This window comes from Hyperoodon ampullatus (assembly GCF_949752795.1).
Source record: "Hyperoodon ampullatus genome assembly, chromosome: 15".
Lineage (NCBI taxonomy): Eukaryota > Metazoa > Chordata > Mammalia > Artiodactyla > Ziphiidae > Hyperoodon > Hyperoodon ampullatus.
The window spans coordinates 12,345,465-12,366,520 of NC_136928.1; the positions used below are offsets into that span (position 1 = coordinate 12,345,465).

Consider the following 21,056-nt stretch of genomic DNA (forward strand, 5'->3'; position numbering starts at 1 on the left):
CAAGAGCCCATGCTCCGCAACAAGAGAAGCCACTGCAATGAGGAGCCCGCGAGCCACAACTACTGAGCCCGCGTGCCACAACTACTGAAGCCTGTGCACCAAGAGCCCATGCTCCACAACAAGAGAAGCCCGCGCACCGCAACGAAGACCCAACGCAGCCAAAAATAAATAAATATATTTATTTAAAAAAAAAAAAAGACTTTCCTTTGACTACGCCATCATCTCCATCGACCTTCTCCCCACCGTTCGTCCTTTAGGAAGCAAGGACCCAAGAACACTCCCCACTCAAAATCACAGTGAACCCTGATGCCCAGGGGTTTATCACCAGAGGCCTCTGCTGGGCTCCAGCATGACCTGATCCTGCAAAGCACCTCAGAGAGCAGGTGGGTTTCCACCAAGTGGGTGGGTGCTACTGTTGGGGAAAGAGGTCAAAGCCATTACTCGACGCTCCAGATGAACTAAGAAGTTGCTGTTTCTCTGCCCTCCCCAGCCTTCAATCCTTACGCGGAACTAAAGAGGCACATTCACCTTTTCCAATCCGGAGACTGGAGGTCCACCCTTGAGCCAAAGCCCTGAAGAGCAATGGTAAACAAAGGGCCCAACCTCTACGGAAAGTGTTCAGTTATGAGGGCCTGCACCAGATTATCTGTATCTTGACCTAGGATAATTTACGCCTGGAATCAAAGAGCTACCCTGGAGGACTTCCCTGGTGGCGCAGTGGTTGAGAGTCCGCCTGCCAATGCAGGAGACGCGGGTTCGAGCCCTGGTCTGGGGGGATCCCACGTGCCACAGAGCGGCTGGGCCCGTGAGCCAAAATTACTGAGCCTGCGCGTCTGGAGCCTGTGCTCCGCAACAAGAGAGGCCGTGACAGTGAGAGGCCCGCGCACTGCGATGAAGAGTGGCCCCCACTTGCCGCAACTAGAGAAAAGCCCTCGCACAGAAACGAAGACCCAACACAGCCAAAAATAAATAAAATAAAATAAAAAAAAAGAGCTACCCTGGAGAAAAAATGCTTAGTGAACATCTCATAAGCTTCAGGAATAAACTGAAACAGAATCACTTTCGCCCACAAGACAGTGGGATTATTTTATTACTTTCTTACCTTGTATACTTGAATGCCTGACTGCATTTTAGATTCTGGGCCTTGATTCACCATCAAGACATGATGGCATCCTTGTCTTTAAACACTAAAGCTGCCATTTAAACATCCCCAGAGCTCTTCACAGTAAGCAAACAGAACCTGCCTGCTCCCTGAAACCCCATCCTGGCTGATGTGTAAGTTTGGGCCTAATGATAAAGAAATTCTATGCATCGAAGCACCAATGTCATCAGGGAGTATTAGGAAGATAGAAAGACGTCTCTATGTACATAAAACCTAAGCGATTACTGAGTCAGGTGAGTAAGAGTGTTAACCAGGCACACACACTATGTCCATCCAACTACTATTTGCAGACTAGGATGTGCCAGGCACGGTGCTAGGTGCTGGGACTCCAAGGTGAACAAGAAAAACAAGGCTACTGCCCTCACGGTGCATACATTCTGTAAAGAAAACAAAACTGGGTTGATTTGATGGCCATTAGTGTAATGAAGTAAACTACAAAGGCTCTGGCTGGAGAAAATCAAAGATAGGATTGTTCAAGACTTGTGGTTGCCAAGGGGAGGGGGGAGGGAGGGATGGATTGGGAGGTTGGGGTGAGCAGGTGCAAACTGGTATATACAGAATGCATAAACCACAAGGTCCTACTGTAGAGCACAGGGAACTAGATTCAATATCCTGGGATAAACCATAATGGAAAAGACTAGGAAAAAGAATGTCTACATATGTATAATTGAGTCACTCTGCTGCACAGCAGAAATGAACACAACACTGTAAATCCACTATACTTCAATAAAATAAATTTTTTTAAAAAGATGGGATTATTCAGGGAAGGCTTCCTGGAGATGCCATTTTGACAGAGTAGGCACAGCCTTGGTAAGACTGGGTTGCGGGGTGGGGGGCGGTGAGAGCAAGCCAAAGGCCCCACAGCATGTAAGCGTCATCAGGGAAGCGATGCTCTGGGTGAGGCTGGAGAGGTAGGCGGGGCAGTAGCCCTGCAGGTGGAGTGGAGTCAGGTTTCGGCCCCAGGCGCAGGGGGAAGGCGAGAGAACAGCAGGGCCTGGTTTCCGTTTATCACTCTGGCTGCTCAGGGGAGAACGGACTCCACCGGGTCAAGAGCAGGTGCGGAGACCCAGTTAGCAGGCTCTGTGCAAAAGCAAAGATGGAGGACGACGTTTGGGAGATCAAGGGCAGCGGGCGGAGGCAGCAGAGGGCTGGCGAGGCTGGAAGCAGAACTGACCAGGCCCCGATGGACAGAACCCGAGGGTAACGGAAAGGCGGGGGCAGGGTCTCGGTCACCTGGAAAGCCGGGGGGCTGGACATTCAGTGAGATGGGGGACTCTGGCCGGGTGGGGCACCTACTGGACATCCACACACATCCTTGCAGGACGCCGGGAAGACAGGTGCAGATACTGGCCTGCAGCTCTGGGCTGCCACGTCATTTGCTGGTTTTAAAATCCTGGAGTGTAATATGGACTTGGCGGGGGACCTAGAAAGAACAGTTTCTGTGCAGCGGCCGGGATGCAAGGCAGCCTGGAGTGGACCAGAGCGTGGATGCGGACCGAGGACCAGGAGACAGCATGTGCACATGTGGCTCCTGCAGAAGTGTGGCTGTGAAGGGAACGGGGTGGGGGGGCGTCCCGGGAGCAGGGGCGGGGGGCATCAGAGGAGGGCTTTTCCTAATCGCTGGGGAAATCTGCTGAGCACCACATGCTGGTGGGAACAATGCAGCAAAGAGGGAGAAAGCAGATGAGGAAGGCATCCTCATCCCGTCCTCTCGCCTGGAGGGAGGGGATCGGGTCCAGAGCACAAGGAAGGGACAAATCTCTGACAGGAAGGACAGGAGAAGACGGACACCCCTGTGGACTTGGTGAAGGGAGGACGTGAAACATTCTGCTCTCCTCCCCCACTGGTCTCCTTAACTTTCCTTTCTCCTTCAGATCTCGGTTCAAAACATCACCTCCCACGGGGACTTTTTGCTCAATTATATTACCTTCTAACATCTTTTACCCTACGAAAGGGTGTGTCCCAGTTTGTAATCTATATTTGTCTTGTCCTTTGTCTCGCCCAGTCTCCCTCCAGGGGCCTGGGTCTCTCTGCTCAAGACTGTGACCCAGAGCCCAGTCCGGGGCCTGGCAGGTTAGGGGTATCTAACAGGTATTCGATAGCTGCAGGCACGGATGAATGAGACGGAATCCCACCTGCCAGGTCACAGCCACGAAGCAGGAGGCAAATGACAGAACTGCTTATGTGTTAACGCTGCCCCTTGGAGGTGCAGGCCTTTTTCCTTTGCTGTCGGAAGATCACCTCAATTTCACCAAGACGTGGACGTGGGGAACCGTGATAGGGTCTTGACAGTAATGAATGTGGATCCTCAGAAGAACCAACAGCCTTTGAGGATGAAGTCCAAATGACTCCCTTACACGTAAGGTCTCCCACAGTGGGGCCCCAACTCACCTTTTCACCCTCACCTTTCCTTAGCCCTGGACACTCATGCCACGCTGCAGCCAGGCTCCTCCCAGGAGGAACAGAAGTTCCCCAAGGGCAGGGTCTGTTCATCTGTGCATCTCCCCTAGAGCCTAGCCCAGAGCAAGGTCCCACTGGATTCTGGGTTCCCTCCCCCTTAGCACACATGACACTCTCCTCTTACGCCCCAGCCTCAGCTCCACAATGTCCATGGTACCTTCTCAGACCACTTCCTGCCCAGGGAGCCTCTGAGCTGCTTGGTCATCACTTTCTCCCTGACTCACAGGACGCGGCAGACTCATCACCTTGTCACAGGAGAGGGTCTCTGCTGGTAGCACTAGCTTTTTTTAGAACTCTCACAGCATCCACCACCCACAGGTGCTAAGTGCTCAACACGTACAGGGAGGAAAAGGGATAGGAAATGACTCAGCAAAGCCCCCTGCTGGCCGGGCTCCTCCCAAAGCCCTCCCGTCGCTGGTACATCCTCCTTGACGGCACTCAAAGGGTCAGTGGTTGGACACCCAGGTAACAGGAGCTCACCACCTTGCCAAGACAGACTACTCCCCCTGCAGAACTAACTTCCCACGTGTTTTAACCCAAACCCTTCTCTTCCAGGGACTCAAGGAGACTAGGACTTTGTGTATTTGCCTCCCAACCCCCATTTTTAATTTAATTTTATTTTTAAATGCATTAAAAATTGTGCTAGTCTCCTTCGCTGCACGGACTTCCAACTGCACGAAATGCAGTAAACCTCATTTTCGATAAAAGCAAACAAACAGACAAAAACCCAGTGGTGTTCAGGCTTACTGAGCACAAGCAGGGGCGCCGTTGACTTCAATGAGCCAGACCTTCAGCTCCTCATCCACCATGAAGTCGAAGCCGAAGAGCTGGAAGCTCTGGTAAGGGAGGTGTCGGGTGCTGATGGCGGGCTCCACGCTCATGAGGCAGCTCCTGCAGGGCAGAGGGGGTGCTCACTGAGGATGGGGCGGTCCAGGGGGAAGGACCACTGGGAGAGGTGCTGGGATGATTTTCCGTCGAACGTGCTGATGAAAATTAGGCTTTGGCTTAATTCTCTTTTTTAAGTGTATTACCAATAGATTATTCAAGATGATGTGACTTATTTGTTAGAAAATTCTGCCACCACTCTTGTTCTTACAAGTAGTGGCTGCTTTCCCAGCAAGTGCTGAGTCACCGTGGTCCCTACAAATGCGGACTCCTCCAACAGGTGGATTGCTGCCACATTTGTTTATAATAAGCAAAACATTTCTCCGTATTTTTGCTATATATATATATATATATATATATATATATATATATATATATATATATATATATATATATATGTATATATATATTTTTTTGTGATACGCAGGCCTCTCACCGTTGTGGCCTCTCCCGTTGCAGAGCACAGGCTCCGGACGTGCAGGCTCAGCAGCCATGGCTCACGGGCCCAGCCGCTTCGCGGCACGTGGGACCTTCCCGGACCGGGGCACAAACCCATGTCCCCTGCATCGGCAGGCGGACTCTCAACCACAGTGCCACCAGGGAAGCCCTATTTTTGCTATATTAAAAGAATGGACCACCATTTAGGGATGAGCAGAATTTGCGAAAAGAATGCTGACTCCATTCATTTCTTTCACTAGCTCCAGTTCAAGTGCCAAATAGTTGCTTTTAAAGCTTTATATAATGAAACAAGATATTGAAATACAGAATAGGATTTATGATTAGGATCAACGACTGTTTGCAAAAATTGGAGAATTTTAGTGACACAGAAAAGTTGAAAGTGAATCTCAGAGACATAATGAAAAAGTACATGATGCCTGAGGTCAGGCTGCTGAAGCCGGAAGCTCAGACAGATTTTTTAACCTCTTTAAGCCAAGTGTTGACTTCATTGTCTGTAAAGTTGGGATAAAAATACTACTTACTCCCAGTGCTGAGATGGTTCAATGACATAATTACATAAGGAACTTGGCATGACTTCTGGTAGCTAGGAAGCATCTAATAAATGTAAGCATATTTTATGAATTTATCATTAATTATGATAATCATGAATCTATTGTTTATGAATAATAAAGAACTGTTATCTAGTACAACCATCCCAGAAAAAACCTATGCCATTTCTGTTTTACGAAGCTCTCTTCACTGATTTTTCCCTCAACTAGATGTTGGGGCAAAATATTTATCTTAGTAAATGCAATATATGTTACGATGAGTCTAAGATTACCAGAGATAGCTGTCCTTCTACACAGCTGTATGTTTAGAAGGAAAAAGATGTGTCCTAAAAAAAAAAAAAAAAAAAAAAAAGAAGAAGAAGAAGAGGAAGAAGAAACAGAAGGGGACTTCGCTGGCGGTCAAGTGGTTAAGACTCCGCACTTCCAATGCAGAGGGCACGGGTTTGATCCCTGGTCAGGGAACTAAGATCCCACGTGCCGTATGGCCAAAAAGAAAAAAGACGTGTCCTTTTAAGTAGCTTTTGGCTTATGACTTTAAAAGAAGAACTGAGGCTTCTGTGAACTTGGCACCAGGGTCGCGCTCCACTCAACCTCCCTCCACCCCAAGCATCAGTTTCCTCCTTTTTTTCTCGAAGAGGAAAAGTTTTCTATAGATGTGTTTAAACCTTTAAAAATCACTTTGGACAGTTAGCCACTTAAGAACCAATTGGAATAAAAATTTCTTCTCCCATTCATCTCTAACCTGCAAGCCACATAGCACATTTTTTTCTATATTTCATCTCTATTCTACGAAAGAATACCCTTAACTTTTGTTTTTGTTAAAATGTTCTTTAAAATATAATTTAGAAAAAAATTTTAATTTAATAGGTGCTCATGATTAAAAAAAAAACAACCCAACACTACTGAAGGATAAAAATTGAAAGAAACATTACACTCCAACACTTACAGGAAAAACTGAGAGCCAGAACCAAATCAAAACGAAATATTTTTTTATCTGCTGGGAGTTCAAGTTAATAATTCACTTTAAAGAATTTTTTTCATCATCAGAGACTTTATATAGTACATCTTTTTTTTCAGCTGGAGTGGGAAGTTTGGGGGAAGCTAGCTGGGGAGAAAAAGAACAAGAGAGCCGTGAGGAGCGTTAATAGCACCAAAGTAGCAACACTCTCTGAAGTGCACAGAACAATAAGGAGGAGGGGGTATAGCAAATATCAAATAAATCTTTTGCCTAAAATATGAATTCTTTCTTCTGTATACTTGACTTATCTGGTGTCACAATTCTAACCACATATAATCCCTAAAGAAATGGAATTCTGAGCCCCGTAATTATTCTGTTAGACTCTGTATAAGAATACATTAAGGAAAAAGGCTCAGTCATCATGACAGGGTGGTAATGACAGGGCAGATAAACAGACCACGGAACAGAACAGAGATCCCAGGAACAGGCTCTCACGTAAACGGCCCCCTGATTTATAACAAAGGCACACCAAAACGCAGTGGGGAAAGGACAGTCATATGTACTAGTGACCTGGGGTCAATAGGATATACTTGTGGAAAAACATGACACTTGACATATAACAATTCAGACAGATTACAGGTCTAAAATATAAGAGAGAAAACCCAGAGGTCCATCAACTCCAGAAAGGATAAACCGCGGAACATTCACACAATGGAATATGACATAGAAACGATATTGAAAAAAGCTGAACACAAGACAAGAAATATAGTATAATTCCATTTACATAAAGTTTAAGAACAAGCAAAAGGAATCTATGGCATTAAAAGTCAGAAGAGTGGCTATCTTTGTCAGGGAGTATATATTTGACGGAGCTCAAGGGTGACTTTTGGGATGCTGTAAATGTTTTATATACTGATTTACATTATGATTAGGTGAATGTATGCATAATTAAAAATTCATTATGCTATGCATTTAAGCTTTGTGAACTTTACTGTTTGCATGTGATACCTCAAAAAAATCTTTACTATTGCTATATACCTGAAACTAACACAGTATTGTAAATCAACTATACTTCAATTAAAAAATAAAATAAAATTTAATTTAAAAATATTTACTAGATTTAATATGCTATAATAAATGAATAATAACATTACAAAATTATTTCCAGGCATATTAAGAAACAGGACCAAGAGGGAAAAACAGACAACAGAAACAGACTTGTAAGTCAGGGGTTGGCAAAATTTTTCTACAAATGGCCAGATAGAATTATTTTAGGTTTTGCAGGCTATATACAGTCTCTGTTGCAAATTCTTTTATTTTTTCACAACTGTTAAAAAATGTAAAAACCATTTTTAGTTCATGAGCTAAACAAAAACAGGCTGTGGGCCACATTTGGCCCACAGGGTATAGTTTGCTGACCTCTGCTATAGGTAATCCAGGATTTGGAGTTATCAGACAAGGACATTAAAGAATTGCCATTAATATGTTCAAGAAAATATAAACCATAAATAGGAGAATTTCACAGAGAATTGTAATCTAAAAAAAAAGAGTCAAATGGAAATTCTAGAATGAAAATGCACAATAACTAAAATCAAGAACTCAGATGTGTTTAACAACTTTTAACTTTTTAAAAGCTATTAAAAATAGGGGTTTTTTTTGTTTGTTTTTTTGCAGTACGCGGGCCTCTTACTGTTGTGGCCTCTCCTGTTGCGGAGCACAGGCTCCGGACGCGCAGGCCCAGCGGCCATGGCTCACGGGCCCAGCCGCTCCGCGGCACGTGGGATCTTCCCGGACCGGGGCACAAACCCGTGTCCCCTGCACCGGCACGTGGACTCTCAACCACTGCGCCACCAGGGAAGCCCAAAAACAGGTTTTAATAGCTGAAAAAAGAGATAAAAATGACATACAAAATCCACAGGAGAAATGTGAGACAGTGAAAAGGATTAATATCCATGTAATTAGAGACTCGTAAGGAAAGAAGGACCAGGATAAAAGCCACAATTGAAAAGATAATGGCATGAATATTCCAAAACTGATCAAAGATATCAAGCCACAGATTCAAGAAGCACCATGAAAACTGAGCAGGAATAAGTACCAAAATAACTATACCCATCTTATAGTAGAATTTATAAAATCAACAAGAAAGAATCTTAAAAACAAAGAAAAGATACATTAAGAGCAATACTAAGATTTCAGCTGACCTAACAGAAACGATGGAAGCCACAAGATAATGGTATGACACCTTCAAAGTGCTAAGTAAGTTAATTGCTGATCTTTGTTTTCAGAGCAAATGTCCTTAAAAAATGATAAACATATTATCAGATAAATAAAAACTGAGATAATTCATCACCAGCAGACCTTACTTTACAAGCACTAAAAATTAGTTTTGTAAGAATAAGGAAAGTGATTCTAGACAAAAGCAAGGAAATGCAAGAAAAAAAGAGAAGCAACATAAAGGGTTAAAATGTATGGGGAAATCTAACAGGATATTAACTATACAAATAATAAAAATAATGACTTGTGATTTTAAAATATATGTAGCACTAATGACTACCCATACACTTACAATTCAATACCTTTAAACCCCCTCCTTAGGTCCCTCCTACTTCCCCTCCAGAGTTAACCACTATTTTGAATTTTGTGTTTATCATTACTTTGTTTCTCTCTAGATGTTTACCACATATGTACATTTCTCCAAATAATGTACTACTTAGTTTTGCTTGTTTTTCAATTTATATGAACAGGACCAATTTGTAATTTTTTGCTTGACATTATATTTGTATAACTCCAGTGAAAAAAGTCCTTCAGGAATAAGGTAAAATAAAGACATTCTCAGATGATGGAAAATTAAGAGGACTTATCACCAGCAGAACTGCTCTAAAAGAAATGCTGAAGTCTGAAGGGAAATGAAACTTGGAACTTTAGGACTGAAGGAAGAGCAAAGGAAACTGCAAATATCTGGGTAAATGTAAAAGAATATTTTTCTCCCTTTATATTTAAAGTGGGTTTCTTGTAGAGAGCATACAAGAAAGTTTGGTCTTTTTTTTTTTTTAATCCAACCTGACAATCTATCATATATTAAGTATGTATATAATAAACCCTGGAGTAACCACTAAAACAAACAAACAAAAATACAAAGAGATATAGCCAAATACTCAGTAGAAAATTAAAATGGAACTCTAAAAAAGTTCAAATAATTCAAAAGAAGGCAGGAAACAGGGAAATGAAAAACAAACAAAAAAGAAGGGACAAACAGACAATGAATAATAAAATAATAGACATAAATCCCATCAAGTCAGTAATTACTTTAAATTTAAATGGTATAAACACAATTAAAAAACAGAGATGACGATGAATTGGGCAATTGGGATTGACATGTATACACTGATGTGTATAAAATTGATGACTAATAAGAACCTGCTATATAAAAAAATAAATAAAATAAAATTCAAAAATTCAAAAAAAAAACAGAGATGATATATTGGATTAAAAACAAAAGAAAACAAAATCCAATGATACGATGTCTACCAAAAGCCCATTTTAAATATAGAATAGAATAGAGAAGAAGGGTAAAGGGATGGAAAGAGACATACCATTAATCAAAAGAAAGCTGGAGTGGCTATGTTAATATCAGACAAAATAGACTTCAAAATAAGAAATATTACCAGAGATAAAGACAGAAACTACATAATGATAAAGAGGTCAATTACCCTCAAAGAGATAACAATTCTAAATGCATATGCACCTGACAATAGATCTTCAAAATGTACAAAGCAAAAACCTAATAAAACTAAAAGGATGGACTTCCCTGGTGGCGCAGTGGTTAAAAATCCACCTGCCAATGAAGGGGACATGGGTTCGAGCCCTGGTCCAGGAAGATCCCACACGCTGTGGAGCAACTAAGCCCGTGCGCCACAACTACTGAGCCTGAGTGCCACAACTACTGAAGCCCGTGCATCTAGAGCCTGTGCTCCACAACAAGAGAAGCCACTGCAACGAGAAGCCCGCACACTGCAATGAAGAGCAGCCCCCGCTCACCACAACTAGAGAAAGCCCACGTGCAGCAAAGCAGACCCAACGCAGCCAAAAAATAAATAAATAAATTTTTTTAAAAAAGAAAAAGCAACTAAAAGGAGACACAGATAAATCCATAATTATACTTGGAGACTTTGATATTTTACCTTTCAATAATGTACAGAACAAGTAGAACAGAAAATGATCGAGGATGTGAAAGACTTGAACAACACTACCAACCACCTTTGCCTAAAGCGCATTTATAGAACACCCTGCCCAACTATAGCAGAATAAACATTATTTTTAGTGCACGTGGAACATTCACTAAGATGGACCATATTCTGGGCCATGAAACAAACTATAACAAATTTTAAAGATGTAAAACCATACAAAGTATTTTCTTTGACCATAATGAAATTAAAATTCCTGGAAAATCCCCAAATATTTGGCGATTAAGCAAAAATTTCTAAATAACACCAGTCAAAGATGAAGTCACAAGGGAAACTAGAAAATATTTTAATAAAATGAAAACAGTCTTCCCTGGTGGTGCAGTGGTTAAGAATCCACCTGACAATGCAGGGGACATGGGTTCGAGCCATGGTCTGGGAAGATCCCACATGCCACAGAGCAACTAAGCCCGCATACCCCAACTACTGTGCCTGTGCTCTAGAGCCTGAGAGCCACAACTACTGAGCCCACACACCTAGAGCCTGTGCTCCACAACAAGAGAAGCCACCACACCGTAACAAAGAGTAGCCCCGCTTGCCACAACTAGAGAAAGCCCATGTGCAGCAACAAAGACCCAAACAGCCAAAAATAAACAAAAATTTTTAAAAATAAAAATAAAAATAAAATGAAAACGAAAACATGACATAGCAAAACCTGTGGGATGTAGCTAATGAGTACTTATAAGAAAATTGACGGCCTTAAATGCTTATATTTTCTAAAAAACTAAATCTCTCCAATCAATGATCTAACCTTGCACTTTAAGGAAACTAGAAAAAGAAAAGCACATCAAACCCCCCAAAAGCAGAAGGATGAAAATAATTAAGAACATAAATCAAAGAAACTGAAAACAGAAATGACAAAGAAAATCTATACAGCCAAAAGCTGACTTTTAGAAGAGATGAATAAAATTGATAAGCCTCTAACCAATCTGTCCAAGTGAAAGACAGAAGATATAAATTACCAACATGAGGTAATTACCAACATAAGGATTAAAAAAAGGGACAGCATTACAGATCCTATAGATATTAAAAGGATAATAAAGGGATATAACAAATAATTTTTGTTCTTAGACAATGTAAATGGAATAATTCCTTGAAAGGCACAAACTCCCAAAGCTCCTTTAAGACACATTTAACCAAAAGAGATATGAGCAAGTTACCTTATTATATGTTTGATTTGTAGTAAGATACTACTTTCCAGGGTGATGTTCAAAGCACTTGTTAGGTACCGATTGAACTCCTCAAAGAACATTTCGTTCCCTTCTTCATACTTCCCATAGTTCTTTGAGTACTCCTTTTGAATGCAGTGATTAGTCAAATGGCAAGTTTTATCTTGGAAATTATCCACATGATACGGTTCTGAAGCAGTCCGAAGTACACCCTCTCTATAGAGGTAGATATTATACTGATGATCCACCAAGACCCAGCTTCTGCAAGTCAATAAAATATTCAAGTTACCCAACGTTTCTGCATATTATATATATCATCCCCACACCCTGATTTTTCTGGGAGGAAACAGAGGAAGGAGGTATGTTCTAAAATTAATTGAGGCAAGCCATAACAACATTGTAAAGCAACTATACTCCAAAAAACATTAATAAAAAAAATATACAAGGCAAGCCATGACAGTTAGCCAAGATAGTGGATTATCACCATAATGCGGCAAAGAAAACATTTCACCATAACGGACAAGGAGACTTTGATCCATTCAAAAGATACAGCATTTCGAAGAGATCTGAGTGGCTTGGTTTTTACGGTTAATCTGTGAAACCTCCAGTTGCCATGTTTGCTCCTTTAGTAATCTCAAGAAGACTTTCTGCTGAAGCTGTTCTGACAGCACTGGTGTTCGAGAAGCAGCAAGTCAATGTGAAGGCACCTAAGTGACAAAGAGTCCTGGATGGGGAGATGACAGTAAGGCTCAGGGCAAGCTGGGGCAGTGCTTTCAGCTTTTGAAAGCACCATGCAACCTCCTTCTCCTTGCAGGTCCTTTGCTCGGAAAGGTAAAGTCCAAACCCCTGAGGTGTGCTCATGAAAACCTTAAAAAGTGGGACACATGGGCTTCCCTGGTGTCGCAGTGGTTGAGAGTCCACCTGCCGATGCAGGGGACACGGGTTCGTGCCCTGGTCCGGGAAGATCCCACATGCCGCAGAGCGGCTGGGCCCGTGAGCCATGGCCACTGAGCCTGCGCGTCCGGAGCCTGTGCTCCACAGCGGGAGAGGACACAGCAGTGAGAGGCCCGCGTACCGCAAAAAAAAAAAAAAAAAAAGTGGGATACTGAAAGTGAGGCCATGCTCTTTGGCAGGATCACATGATCTGCTGTGACTGTATTATGTGTTCTATGTATATCTCTCTGCTTCTTTCATAAAGCAAGCCCCACACACTGATATCCTTTCTTTGGATCTACAAGTCATCTTCATTAAAGAGAATATTACAAAAAAAAAAAGAGGGGGGGCTTCCCTGGTGGCGCAGTTGTTGAGAGTCCGCCTGCCGATGCAGGGGACACGGGTTCGTGCCCCGGTCCGGGAAGATCCCACGTGCCATGGAGTGGCTGGGCCCGTGAGCCATGGCCGCTGGGCCTGCGCGTCCGGAGCCTGTGCTCCGCAGCGGGAGAGGCCACAGCAGTGAGAGGCCCGCGTACCGCAAAAAAAAAAAAAAAAAAAAAAAGAAAGAAAATTCATCATCTTACTAACATTTTCTAGAAAGACAAGGGAAAGAGTGACATAAAAACAGAAGCTCGGTTCTGTTCAGCCGCACTCAACTTGGGGAACATTAAACGAAGTCCAATACTTCCCTATAATCCATGTCACCCTCCTCATCACACACCCCTGCATTTTTTCCAGATTTGTAAAACAAAAACGCCAGACACGGAAGCATTTACCGGATGTCAAACTTGCGATGACCTGGCTCCAGAAGCAGCGGGCGCTCAAGGTATTTCTGGATCACGTGCACCTGGCCCTGGTTGTCTATGAAATCCAGCAGCTCCGCAGCGTCTGAGGAGATGAGGATGCCTTCCCCTAACAGGGCAAAAGCAAACCATAATCAGTCCAGTTCATCCCAAGAGGAAAAGCTCTCTGCAAAGCCAGAAAGGAAGTTCTGACAGCAGGGAAAAACCGACAGGAGGCTGTTACTGGCCGACTCGCTTTTCGTTCTCCATCCTTTCCCTCCTTCCATCTCTCCCACTCTCCCGTCTCCCCACAAAAGCACCAGGGTTATCCAACCCTCTCTCCATGTAGGACTGTAAACACTGTCATGGCAGGCTCCATGAAATTTCATTTTTATGGATATTCGAAGGGTCTAAGCACCATAAATAAAGGCCGCTCTACTTTTGGTCACTGGCTACCACAGTAAAGGCTGTATGCTGCTTATGACCAATAAACCGACTGGAAACGCTATATCTAGTAGAAACATCAGGAGCTTAGGGCATAAAGGCAAATGTACAAGAACATTCCTGCAGCGTTGTATTAGAAAAAACTGGATACATTCAAAGTGTCCATCAACCTAGAGATTGTCAGACTGAGTGAAGTAAGTCAGACTTACTTCAGAGAAAGAAGAAATATCATGATACCGCTTGTATGTGGAATCTAAAAAAATGGTACAAATGAACTTATTTACAAAACAGAAATAGAGTCACAGATGTAGAAAACAATCTTATGGTTACCAAGGGGTAAGGGGGGAGGGATGAACTGGGAGACAGGGATGGACATACACACACGACTACATATACCACAGATAACTGAGAAGGACCTACTGTAGAGCGCAGGGAACTCTGCACAGTACTCTGTAATGGCCTATATGGGAAAAGAATCTAAAAAAGAGCGGATATATGTATATGTATAACTGATTCACTTTGCTGTACACCTGAAACTAACACAACATTGTAAATCAACTATACTCTAATATAAAGTGTCCATCAATATTAGATAAATGATGCAATATCTTTTTAAACAGCTTTGAGGTATTTTTCACATCCTACAAAATTCACCCTTTTAAAGTGTAAAATTCAATGGTGTTTAGTACATTCAAGAGGTTTGCAACCATCACTACTATCTAATTTTAGGACATTTTCTTCACCTCCCCCCAAACCCCATACCCACCAAGCAGTCACCCCCCATCCCTTCCTCACACTAGCTCCTGAGGACTACTAATCTACTTTCTGTCTCTATGGGTTTGCCTATTCTAGATGCTTCATATAAATGGAAACACACAATATGGGGCCCTTTCTGGTCTGGCTTCTTTCATTAACATAGCATTTTTAAGCTTCACCATGTTATAGCATGTGTCAATATGCCATTCCACCTTCCTATGACTAAATATTCCATTGTATGGATATACCACATTTTGTTCAATCAATTGATGGACACTTGGGTTGTTTCCAGTGTTGTTTGGCTCTTTTTAAAAAAATTTTATATTAGAGTATAGTTAATCTACAATGTTGTGTTAGTTTCAGGTGTACAGCAAAGTTATTCAGTTTTACATATACATATATCTTTGGATCATGAATAATGCTGCTATGAAGATGTGTATTGCAGTTTTCATGTGGACATAGGTTTTCAACTCTTTTGGAAATATACCTAGGAGTGGAATTGCTGGTCATATGGTAACTGTTTAACTTTTTAAGGAAGTACCAAACTGTTTTCCAAAATAGTTCGGTAATGGCTGTACCATTTTACATTCCCATAAGCAAAGGGCAAGAGCTCCATTTCTTCACATCCTTGCCAACACGTTGTATTCTATCTTAACTACAGCCATCCTAGTGGCTGTGAGGGAGGTGGTATGTTATTATGGTTTTGATTTGCATTTCTCCAATGACTTGTAATGTTGAGCATGTTTTCACATGCTTATTGGCTATTTATGTCATTTGTTTGTTTTGAGAAAGGTCTATTTAGATTCTTTGCCCATTTCTTAATGGTTTATTTGTCTTTATTACTGAATTATAAGAGGTCTTTATACATTCTGGATACAGGTACCTTATAATATATGATTTGCAAATATCTTCTCCAATTCTGAACAATTCCATTATTGCACAGAATCCTCATACTGTCCTTTCAAAGCCACAAGTACCTCCCCCCACCCCACTCCCCGACCCCTGGTAGCCGCTAATCCGTTTTCCATTTCTATAATTTTGTCATTTCAAAAATGTTACATAAATAGAATTATAAAATGTGATCCTTGGAAGTTGTTTTCTTCACTGATGCTCCCCTGGAAATTCATCCAAGGTGTTGTGTTTATTAATGGTTCATTCTTTTTTATTACTGGGTAGTATTCTATGGGATCAATTCATCCCAGTTTGTTTAATCATTCACCTGTTGAAGGACGGTTGAGTTGTTCCCAGTTTGGGCTATTACACATAAAGCTGCTATGAACAATCATGTACAAGTTTTTTTGTGAATGTAAGTTTTCATTTCTCTGGACAAATGCCCACACGTGTGGAGTTGCTGGGTGGGTCATATAATTTCAGGTTTAGTTTTATAAGAACTTGCCAAACTGTTTTCCAGAGTGGCTCTACCAATTTAAATCCCCACTAGCACTGGAAGGGTGATCTAGTTTCTCCTGACCCTTGCCAGCATTTGCTATTGTTACCGTTTCCTATTTTAGCCATTTTAATGGGAGTGCAGTGATAGCTCATTGGTTTTAATCTGCATTTCCCTAATGGTTAATGATATTGAAAATCTTTTCATTTGCTTATTTTTCATCTGTAGAACCTTTTCAATGGAATGTTTTCATGTCTTTTGCCCATTTTCTAATTGGATTCCCCCCCCCTTTTTAACTGTTGAGTTTTGAATATTGTTTGTATATTCTACATATGAGTCCTTTGTTAGATATAAGGCTTGGAAACATTTTCTCCCAGTCTGTAGCTTGTCTTTTCATCCTCGTGGCTGGGTCCTTTACAGAACAGAAGGTTTTCATTTTGATGAGGTTCAACTGATCAGTTTTTACTATTATGGATTGTACTTTCAGTATCAAGTTTAAGAATTCTTTGCCTAGCTTTATCTCTTATTTTTTTCTGAAAAATTATAACTTTATATTTTACATTTAAGCCCACAATCCATTTTGAGTTCGGTTTTGTATAAGGGGTGAGAGGTTTATGTTGAGGTTCATTTTCTTGGTCAATGGCTATCCACCTGCTCCAGCACCATTTGTTGAAAAGTCTCTCCTTCCTCTATTGAATTGCTTTTGCACCTCTGTCAAAAATCAGATGGTCATAAATGTGTGGGTACATCTCTGTCCCACTGATTCATATTTCTATCCCCTCCATGAATACCAGAGTGTACTGATTATTGCAGCTCTACAATACAGTTTGGGATCAGGGACAGTGTTTCCTCCCACTTTTCTTCTTCAATATTGTGTAAGCTATTCTAGGGCCTGTGCCTTTCCATATGAATTTCAGTAGAAGCTTTATGTTTACACAAGAACCTTGCTGAGGTCTTGACACCAATCACCTCAAACCTATAGAGCAATTTGGAGTGAAGTGACATCTTTACTGTGTTGAATCTTGAAATCCACGAACATGATGTGTCTACCTGTTTATTTAGGTCCTCTTTGACTTCTTTCATAGTTGTTTTGTAATTTTGAGCAGATAGGCCCTGTACGTGTTTTGGTAAGTTTATACCTAAGCATCTCATTTTCTTTGGGGTGACTGTCACTGGTATTGTATTTTTAACTTTGGCTTCCACATGTTCATTGTTAGTATGAAATGAAAAAGATATGAAATGAGTTCACCGTGATTGAATCTGTCTTTGCCCATATGTAAAAGAAACTAATATGAAAAAATAAAAATAATTATGTTAGGAACTGGGTAAGGCTACGGGTAACTTTTCCATTTCCCTTTAATGTTAGGTTTTCTTTAATGATAATACTTTTTAAAAAGAAATGAAATTGGGTCATTTGTAGAGATGTGGATGGACCTAGAGTCTGTCATACAGAGTGAAGTCAGAAAGAGAAAAACAAATATCGTATATTAACGCATATATGTGGAATCTAGAAAAATGGTACAGATGAACCTATTTGCAGGGCAGGAATAGAAACGCAGACGTAGAGAAAAGACATGTGGACCCAGAGGGGAAGGGGTGGGTGGAATGAATTGGGAGATTAGGGTTGACATATACACACGACCATGCGTAAAACAGATAGTGGCAACCCACTGTATAGCACAGGGAGCTCAGCTCGGTGCTCTGTGATGACCTAGATGGGTAGAATGGGGTGCGGGGGAGGAGGGAGGTCCAAGAAGGAGGGGATATATCTATACATATAGCTGATTCACTTCATCGTACAGCAGAAACTAACACAACACTGTAAAGCAATTATACTCCTATTAAAAAAAAAAGTTATAGGGCTTCCCTAGTGGCGCAGTTGTTAAGAATCTGCCTGCCAGTGCAGGGGACCTGGGTTCGAGCCCTGGTTCGGGAAGATCCTACATGCCGCGGAGCAACTAAGTCCATGCGCCACAACTACTGAGCCTGCACCCTAGAGCCCATGAGCCACAATTGCTGAGCCCGCACGCCTAGAGCCCGTGCTCTGCAACGGGAGAAGGCACTACAATGAGAAGCCTGCGCACTGCAACAAAGAGTAGCCCCCACTCGCTGCAACTACAGAAAGCCTGTGCACAGCAACAAAGACCCAACACAGCCAAATATAATAAATAAAATAAATAAATTTATTTTAAGAGAGTATCTGTGTCCTTACTTTCTTCCCATTATTTTTCCATCTACTAGCATTAGAGATATTAATTTTCAATAAGAAATAGTCCATACGGAAATTGCATAAAGAAAATAAGGTTGGAGCATACAAGATGGGATGTGGCCAGATTGCGGAGAGCAAGGCATAAATAGGTGACAGAGGTAGAAATGCAATTGATTTTTGTGTGTTGATCTCATATCCTGCGACCTTGTTGGACTCACTTTTTAGTTCTAGGACCTCCCACCTACCCTTTTTTTTTTCATATTTATTTATTTATTTGGCTGCGTCAGGTCTTAGTTGTGGCATGTGGGGTCTTCATTGAGATGTGCAGGATCTTTTAGTTGCAGCGTGCAGGATCTTTAGTTGTGGCATGCGGGCTCTTAGTTGCGGCATGCGGGACCTAGTTCCCTGAACAGGGACCAAACCGGAGCCCCCTGCATTGGGAGCGTGGAGTCTTAGCCATTGGACCACCAGGGAAGTCACCCCCCTACACGTTAGATTTACAGCTCATCTCTACTTGGGTCTCATGCTTTCAGTAAAAATTATTTTTTCATATATATATATATATATATATATTTTTTTTTTTTTTTTTTTTTTTTTTTTTTTTTGCGGTACGCGGGCCTCTCACTGCTGTGGCCTCTCCCGTTGTGGAGCACAGGCTCCGGACGCGCAGGCTCAGCGGCCATGGCTCACGGGCCCAGCCGCTCCGCGGCACGTGGGATCTTCCCGGATCGGGGCACAAACCTGTGTCCCCTGCATCGGCAGGTGGACTCTCAACCACTGCGCCACCAGGGAAGCCCTCCAATATATTTTTAATTGAAGTATAGCTGATTTACAATGTTGTGTTCATTTCTGCTGTACAGAAAATTAATTTAATGATTCATCTTTCCTCAAAGCCAACCCCGTTTTCAACTACCCCATTTCTATCACTCCCTCCACCACCTGGTTAGCCTCTTCAACAAGAAACAGCAAATCAACTTGGGAAACATTGCTTCCTCTCTTTTTGGATGAACATAATTCATTCTGTTTCATTTCCCTTAAGAACTGCACTCAGATTCCCTGGTTCCTCTTCATTCTCACTTGCCAGTTCTTCAGATCAGACTCCAGTCTCTCCTCCTCCACAGCACCTTGCACACTCTTTTTAGAATAATCATCCTAAAACACCATTTTCCTATGAATGCCCTGAAACTACCCATCATCTTATTTCCTAACATAATTCTTTCCATTTTTTCATATTACCTTCCTTTATGTAATATGGCAAAGACAGGTTCAATCACAGCAAACTCACCTCATATTCTTTTTTCACTTCATACAGTCAATATTTTCACTGTATCTGCATTAACTTCCCAATGTTAGTGGCCAAAGAAATATCCCATTGTGTGGATGTAAAAAATGACACATTTACTGACTGCTGGACAATGGGGTTGTTCCTAAATACAATTTTGCTATTACAGGTAACACAATGGTAAATGTCTTTGCTGTAGATCACCCTTGTTACTTTTTAACTATCTCCCTGGAGTAAATTTTCAGGAATGAGATGAGTGAGCCGAAAGCAAAGGAACTCTTTCTGACCCTTGCTCTGTGTGATCCTATTGCTGCTCCAAAGGGCTGTGTATCACCAGGGGGAGGGAGGAGTTCACAACAAACTCAGCAACACAACCACTGAAGGGTTTTGTTTTCTTACTTTGTAGATGTAAAATGATACATAAAATCCACATTTATTTTGTAAGTTTTGTATACCAGGGTAGCATGTTTCCATGCGTTTGTTAATTGTGGTTCTTATACCGTTTGTTTCTATCCTCACTAACTACACCTGGAGGATATTTGTTTATATCCTCACTAAGTTATGAAGCTGGGGTTCTTCTAGGAGCTTCAAGGTCGCAGTCACAATGGTTTTTTTTGTTCTTTGTTCCCATCTCAACATTTAGCTAATCTGGAAATAAATGCATCATTAGCCTTCTTTCTGACTGGACTATGGGTCCCTGAGGGCAAGAGAACCATGTCCGTCTCATTTATCTCTTTATCTCCCTCCAAACGTTCATTACTTCTCTTCTTCATTCATCCATCCATTCATTCATTCACTCAATACAGATATTGAACCTTTGCTGCATGCCAGGTGCTGTCCTGGCCCTAGAGACAGGGCTGAGTACAGATGTGACATGGTCTGATTGTGCTCTAACAGGATCTCTGTCTGCTGTATTTTGTGTAGACTCTGGAGAATGGCCAAGAACAGGAGGACAGGGAGCAATGCTCCAGGTGACAGGTGAAGGTGACTCAGATCCAAGACGGGGGTGGAGGTGGTGAACAGTGGCTTGATCTGGATATAGGGTGAAGTTAAGCCAACTACACCCAGCATGTAGTAGGCACTAAGTATTTGTTTAACAAGAATAAAAGTCATTCATTCAGCCTATTGGTTTCATTTTGTAATTCCCAAACAAAACCACACCACTTATCTCCTCAACTCCTAAAGCAAAATGTCTTCTTTGTTTGGCATTTTCTTCTCTCTTTATGACCTCCCTCTGCTACTGAGAATCACTCTAGATCTTGTGTTGGTGAGGGTCCAGGGACCACCTAGGTGAGATCACCGCCACGACTTGACAGATCCTTCTCCCCAGGGCCCTGCCTCACTCATGGTTCTCGTGCCAGTCAAGTCCATGACACAAGGA

At 42.0% G+C, this 21,056-nt stretch overlaps 1 protein-coding gene across 1 annotated transcript in view; it reads right to left on the minus strand.

Moving 5' to 3' along the window:
- The window catches only part of TTL (tubulin tyrosine ligase), a gene marked incomplete at both ends in the record, with an annotated part of 34,976 nt that overhangs the window by 2,108 nt on the left and 11,812 nt on the right, over positions 1-21,056 (minus strand). Inside the window, 3 exons of the mRNA XM_079721263.1 lie at positions 4,370-4,513; positions 11,874-12,143; positions 13,592-13,727. Of these exons, the coding sequence (XP_079577389.1) occupies positions 4,370-4,513; positions 11,874-12,143; positions 13,592-13,727 (550 nt within the window). The remainder of the gene's footprint in view (positions 1-4,369; positions 4,514-11,873; positions 12,144-13,591; positions 13,728-21,056) is intronic.